The sequence below is a fragment of the Carlito syrichta genome, unplaced genomic scaffold, assembly GCF_000164805.1.
Source record: "Carlito syrichta isolate Samal-C Ts95f unplaced genomic scaffold, Tarsius_syrichta-2.0.1 Scaffold287654, whole genome shotgun sequence".
NCBI lineage: Eukaryota > Metazoa > Chordata > Mammalia > Primates > Tarsiidae > Carlito > Carlito syrichta.
Genome location: NW_007231750.1, coordinates 476,899 through 483,914, shown reverse-complemented (window position 1 = coordinate 483,914; position 7,016 = coordinate 476,899). Strand labels below are relative to the sequence as shown.

General features: G+C 56.4%; 1 protein-coding gene across 2 annotated transcripts in view; it reads right to left on the bottom strand.

The window, feature by feature from the left end:
* Window positions 1–588: 588 nt before the first annotated feature.
* The window catches only part of PARVB (parvin beta), a 69,018-nt gene continuing 62,590 nt past the window's right edge, over window positions 589–7,016 (bottom strand). For both annotated transcript variants that reach the window (XM_008052905.2, XM_008052906.2), the window contains 2 exons: window positions 4,042–4,114; window positions 589–855 (listed from right to left, as the gene is read on the bottom strand). In XM_008052905.2, the coding sequence (XP_008051096.1) occupies window positions 779–855; window positions 4,042–4,114 (150 nt within the window). In that variant the 3' untranslated portion in view covers window positions 589–778. The remainder of the gene's footprint in view (window positions 856–4,041; window positions 4,115–7,016) is intronic.

The following is a 7,016-nucleotide window of genomic DNA, read 5'->3' as shown; positions in this document are numbered from 1 at the left end:
AAACACATCCATTCTCGGGGTGGGGGGGCCTCGGAGATGGGAACGTTCTGGCCCGAGCAGTTTCAAGCAGCACCTTTAGACCCATCCCTGGGCCCAGTCCTCTCAGCCATGGCCAGAAATAAAGAAATGCCTTGTGGGGACTGTGGCAGCTGGGTCATCCTGGGTCTTAGATGTTTATGCAAAAACTAAATTAAAACAACACGGAACGGCCAAGAAGTGACAAGAACGTGGGCGGACACTAACGTCACAATCTAAGCTTCTGGGACTGTCAAGTTTTTTAAACTGCAAAACCTTTTGACTAACAAGGCCTCGCTTCCAAGGAGAGCCCAGCCCAGGAGATTTCCTGAGAACAGGCTGGGCCGAGTCCCAGGGGAGCCAAAGAAAGTTCTTGCAAAGTCGCTGGTGCGCATCTGAGCGTCTGTAATCGCTAATTGCTCCATCAGATGGAACGCCGGCGCTTAGGGCCAGTGGGGGCGGAGGGTGGGAGATTGGAGCTCAGGCTTTTTTCTTTTTCATTATATGGCCAAGGCAGACAACAACCAAGCCAGCACCCCGTGCGACAGGTGAAGCAGCCTCACACACAAGCACTGGTGTTTAGAACCCTGCATTTTCAAAGGCTCTCGCCCACTGAGATTACACAGAAAGGTGCTTAAGAGCAACCAAAAAAGGCAGGGGTTGGGGTGACAGTCACATAGCTAGGTCCGGAAGGCACAGTGCATGGACAGACGCTGATTTTCTTGCTGGGAAACTGTCCCCTGCTGCCATCCGCTGCTCCCCGTCACTCAACGTTCTTGTACTTGGTGAAGAGGTTGTAAAGAACCCTCAGGGTGGATTTGAGATCCAAGTTCACCACGTCTGCAGAAGGAAACAGAGAAACTGTTGGCAGGACAAGGGGATGCACCCTGGTCCCCTCAGAGGCCCTGCTGTCCTCCTGTCACTGCTATGGGCTCTCAGAAACTAGACTCACAGACCAATGCCGGTTGCCACGTCCACAGCAGAATCCTTCCTTATAAAGAGCAACCATCGCTGTGTCCAGGATGCTCTGAGCAGAGCCATCCTCAGACACATAGGCTGCCACCAGAGTCTCCATCCCAGGTGTTGTGGCAAGCGCCTGGGACAGCAAGGACAGAGATGCTCACACAGCCCCTCTAGGATTTGCACTGGGACATGTCTGAGGACCTATGGGGGGAGACAAGGGCACTTACCGGGGGACAAACACCCCAATAACACTTAATGGATCTGACAGCTCTCTCTGGGGCCCTGTGAGTCTGGGCCACTTTCCTTGGGGGGAAGGGACCTTCTTGGGGGTCTCAGTTGCTCTGTGACCTCATATAAGTAAGTGACTTTGGTGATCGGGAGCTCGGCCTCTTGATCTGTAAAACGGGCCTGTTGAACCAGATGATGTTAAAAAAAGGTTCAAAGGCAGTCACAGGATGGTCTTGGTGCTTTAGCCCTGTAGGAAGTGATCACATGAGCAAGAAATGGCCTCTCTTTCCAAGGGAGCTGGCAGAGTGGCCGCTGCAAGTCTACTGACTGTCCTTAGCACCAGCCGCAGAGGCAAGACCATGCTCAGCCCCGTCAGAGTGGGATGGAAGCTGGCACCACCTCCTTCCCTTCCCTCCTGCTTTGCAAAGGAGAAGACCAAGACTCACAGCAGGGAAGTGACTTGCCCGCTAGCATGCCATCCGAGCAAAACCAGAACCGAACTCGGGCTGGCGGGCTTGAGGATACCCCCAGGGCTCTGTCAGGGATCCCAGGGTTTCCCCAGCCCGAGGGGTCCACCCCAGCTCCCTGACAGCCCAGTGAAGACAGGAGAGGGAGGGTGGTAGCCACGAGTGAGTGCTGGCCAAGGGGAGGGGACAGCGGGGACACAGAAGAGCTCCCAGAGGTGCGAGGCCTCATGGCGGGCTCAGAGTGAGGTCAGAGTGGCAGCCTGGCCATCGATCTCCTGCTCTGAAGCCCCCCGAGACTGAACTTTGAGGACTCCGAGGCTTTGAGAGCCTTGCTGGGGAAACAAAACACAACACTGGGACACTAGACCTCGTTAACCATGGCCACCACTTAACACCTGCACCCAGGGACAGGAGTCCCACTCTGTGACCCACGAGCCTCTGCACCCTCTCGGGTAGGTTGGGTGTCCCTCTGTGCTCCCCAAATGCCCACCCCACATCCAGCTCCTGCACTCAGCTCTGGTGAACTTCATGTGAACGACAAGGCTCTCCCCCAGCCAAGGGGCTTCCTTTAGGGATGTCAGGGCTGCTACTAGGGTCTCTGCCAGCTCCCTCCCAGAGGATGGGGGTGACCCCTCAGAACCGGGAGTCCCAGGAGCAGGCCCGGCTCTGGGGTTCCATCTCCCCCAGTTCTGGGTACCTGAGTGAGTCTGTCTAATTCAGGGGAGGGGGTCAAGGAAGCCCCAGACTCCATGCCTCGTTCTCATCTCTACCGTCTCCAGCCTCTTACTCATCGGCTGATTTTGAAAGGAGGGAAAGAGCCGTCGTTCCTTCCACCACCCACAAAACAGAAAGGCCCAGCCCATCTCACAAGCCTCTGCAGCTGGGCTCCTGGTCCAGGCTGGCCCAGCAAAGGTGCTGTGGACACAGCAGAGCACTCCGCCCCCTGCCTGGGCTGGCCAGTGGCCCTGGGATGCTTGAGGGACCCTGGCTGGGAGGCTGCCAAACTCACTGTGAGCCCTGGGCCAGCTCTTCTGCCTCTTCTGACCTGGTTTCCTCGATCCTTGGTGGGTTCCTACCGTGCCATGCTGCAGTGCTCTTGCAGGACACAAACCCAGCTTGAGGGGCAAACTCCCTCCTTGGAGGCCAGCCCAGAAGAGGTCCCGGCCTCTGCACAGGCTCCTGCCTCACCCTCAGAAGAACCAGGTCTCCCTTGGCAGCTCTGAGGCTGAGGGCCGTCGGGGGCTCTTCTGTGGGGACTGGGAGACCTGCCTCATGCTGCAGACAGGCCCAGGACTCCGGGTTCGAGGGAACTAAAGGAAATCCCCAGCCAGGCTGAGGAGCCACGCAGACACCAGCAAGGACTTTCCCTCTCTGCCAGTGCATGACCCACCAGACATTAGCATGAGGCTGCCAGCCGCTGCCAGTGGGGACCCAGTACGTTCTGCGCGCAGGACTCGTTCCTGGTGCTCACAGTGGTGACTCACTGAGCTCCCCCAGCAGTCCTGGGAGGCAGATGCCCTCATCACTCCCTTTACAGTTGAGGAGACGCAGGCACAGAGAGGCAATGTAGCCTGCCTGAGGATGCACAGCTGGGAGCGGCAGAGCGGCGTCTCCTGGGCTTGGGCCCGCTCCCTCACCCCCACCTTGCAGCCACAGAAGGCGGCGGCAGCATCAGTAGCGAGGAGCAAGGAGATTGCTTCATACAGGACTTGTCAGAGCCTTTAATGCTCCACTCTTTCCTGTAACCTTCCTGCAGGAGCTCACAGGCAGTGCTGCCCCCACACCCCCACTGCCCCAGAGTACTGGCCAAGAAACCGTCCTCGAAATTCTGATGCTCAGTGACTCCTGGTATAGGTAATTAGCACGTGAGAACCAGGCAGGGGCCGCAAGGTGACCCTGTGCTTGGCCCTGCTGGCCTCCCCCTGCAGTTCAGACCCGTGCGGGACGTGGACATGCCGAATCCCTGCTCTTGAGCACAGTCTTCTGCTGAGCATCTGGGGACCTCCAACCTGACATTCATTAAATTTTTGTAAGCTTTTAATATCTTCTCAAGACACAGAACGGCGTTTCCAGCCTGAGTGGCCAGCTAGAGAGGCACTGAATCCCAAGGTCCATGGGCAGAGCCTGCATCGTGCAAAGTCAAGTGGTTATTAAAGAACTGGCCCTGCCAGCTCTGCCAGCGAGGCCCTCCTGGTCCCCGAAATGAGGAGATGGAGGAGCTGGGGTCGGCAGAGCCCGGCCCCCGAGCCAGGGACGACGCGCGGGACCTGTCCAGAGATGACACGTCCAGCCTTCCGGCTGCTTCTAAGGCCTGTTTTTGTCCCTTCTGCATCCCACCCTCCCCGGGGCCACCTGAGTCGGGCATTACCTTCAGGGCGAGCCTTGGGTTTCTTGAGGCCTCCATCCAGCATCAGCTCAAAGGCGAAGGACACGTTGTGGACCTGCCGAGGAAGGAGGGTCAGCGTGGGGGTCCAGCAGCCATTCCCACCCAGGCCTGCCCACTAGTGGAGACAGGACAGAGTCTTGGCAATGGTGACGCCCACAAGGACCCAGTGAGGCCTGGGCAGCTCGCGGAGTGAGGATGGAGGGGGGATAAAGAAGTCTGCTGAGGGCCACACTCACTAGACGTTTCTCAATCCTCACACCGCGGAGAGAGGAAAGGTTGAAGGGGCACGGCCCGCCCTCAAGGGGCTCGGGACCCCCAAGAGCCTGCTCTGCCCCAGACTTCAGCCACATAATGAGAAGTCACGGTGACCCCATTTTACAGATAGGAAAACCGAGACTCAGAGAGGATGAGTCCCTTGCAGGAAACACCCAGCCCTGGGCACTGCCCCAGGAAGGGCTGTGAAGAGCATCACGTGCGTGGGACAGCCTGGCCGGGCCATCAGTGCTCTCGGGGGAGGGGGGCCCTGGTACCGAGCAGGCGACGCCATGGACCCTCGGAGCCAAAGTCACGCGGATGGTGGTTCACGCGTCACCCTGCAGCGCCTGGGTCCTGCCAGATGCCACAGAGAGGTGGCCGCATTCCCACCCCCGCCTGTCTTTGCCCTGAAATTCAAGGGCCTAGCACCACTCAGCCCCCAGGGGTGCTCGAAGCATTTATTCTGCTAATGACAGCTGAACAGGTTTAAAATAAGAGCCTTCTTGGCTGCGTTTAAAGCCCACTCGAGTCGGAGGGATGCAGGTGATGAATCAAACCATATCCAGCCACCCACCTGCTGTGAGCACTGGCTATGGGGGAGGAGGAGCCACCAGACAGACAGACAGACAGACAGACATGTCCGAATGCAAAGGACTGCAGGATTCTCAGTAACCACGCATCCTTTTGACAATAATATTTTCATGATTTTGCTGTAAATGAGTCAGAAACATGGACGATTTTACTTGCAATGTAATTTAATAATTAACCAGGTACTTGGCAAAATAACCCTTGTGAGTCAAACCCACAACACTGGAAAACAGCTTGGGGTGCTTTGGGAAAACTTCTGCAGCCCACGGCTCGAGCTCGGAGAATCTGCCAGCACCAGTGTGAGCCGGTCCGGCTGTGCACGGGGGCCCTGGTGCCTGGGAAGGAGGTCGTTTCTACCCAGGGCTGGGCAGGGCAGGGCAGGACAGGAAGACCATTTCTACCCAGGGCAGAGGATGGGGGCACTTGGTCTGTGGGAGGGAGGCCGTTTCTATCCAGGGTAGGGCACAGGGGGCTTGGCCTGTGGGAGGGAGGCCATTTCTACCCAGGGCAGGGCACAGCGGTCTCAGCCAGTGGCAGGGAGGTTGTTTCTATCCAGGGTCAGGCCCCGCCCTGGGAGGCTCCAGGGCTGCTGTGGAGGCCAACTTGGAGACCACCCATGGGGACACTGGGCAGCACGTCATACACTCCAGCCTGCAGGACAGGGATGGGGTCTGGGGATGGGGCAGGGCTACAGACGGGCTGGGCCTGAGGGTGGGATGCACGCTGGAAATGGGGGAGAAGTGAGGCAGTCAAGGAGGAGGGTGTCAAACGCTTCCCCAGGAGAGAGTAGGGACAAGTGCTGGTTGTATAATCTCCCTTTCACAGAGGAGGGCACTGGGCTGAGACGAGTTATGACATCTGGGCCCTAAAGAGGCATGGGGCTCCAAGAGAAGGAGCCAGAGTCAAGCACATGTAAGATGGACTCAGGTGGAGCCAAGGGGTTCGAGACTAGCCTGGGCAACTTGGCGAGACTACATCTCTGCAATAAATGAAAACATTAGCCAAGCATGGTGGTGTACGCCTGTGGTTCCAGCTACTTGGAAGGGTGAGGCAGAAGGATCTCTTGAGCCCTGCAGGTCGAGGCTGCGGTGGCCATGAGCTTGCCACTGCACTCCAGCCTGGGAGACAGAGTGAGGCTCTGACTCAAAAAAAGAAGGGGGGGTTAAGATGTATTCGCTGTTCTGATGATGAGGAAGACAAAGACTTGCTGATTGTGATGGAGGTTTGACATGTTTTCTGACATTCAAGTGTACGTTGTTCTGGAGTAAAGATGGCATGCGATTTACTCAGCAAAGGCGAAGTCGCGTGGGAAGGAGAGTGCCGTGTACAACATCAAACTCCAGCTCAGGCATCTCAGAACTTCATATTCTTCACAGCAGCTCCAAACACTTATTTCCCTTTTAATCTTCTTTATTGATTATCTAAATTGATTGCTTAACAAAAAAATTGCAATTCGCTCTCTTATCTAGGGAACAAAATTTGCAAAAGATGCAATCAACAAAGAAGTGTGTAGAGTGATGTATTTCCAAGTAGAGACACGAGGAAGTTAAAAAACAGACAAACAAAAAAACAAGCAATGGGCTGGATGGCTCACACCTGCAATCCCACACTTTGGGAGGTCCAGGTGGGAGAATTGCTAGAGCCCAGGAGTTCAAGATCAGCCTGGGCAACAAAACATGAACTCTACAAAATATCAAAAATTAGCCGGGGATGGTGGTGCATGCCTGTAGTCCCAGCTACTTGGAGGCTGAGGCGGAAGGATCGCCTGAGTCCAGGAGGTCGAGGCTACAGTGAACTGGGATCGTGCCACTGTACTCCAGCCTGGACAACAGCGTCATTCTCCAACCTGCCCCCCTCCCCCAGCAAAAAAGAATGGATCCAGCATCTGTGCCCATTCTCCAAGAGCCTCACGCCCCCTCCCCGATCAGCGACACAGTCCCCTTTTCCCTGACCACTATCCACATCATCTAATTCACCTGCACAAACTCACACTCATGCACCAGGCTTGGAATCCAGATGTAGACAGGACAGCAAGGAGGAACAGCATGGCAAGATTTCTTTTTTTTGAGTTGGAGTCTCACTCTGTCGCCCAGACTGGAGTGCAGCGGCCGCTC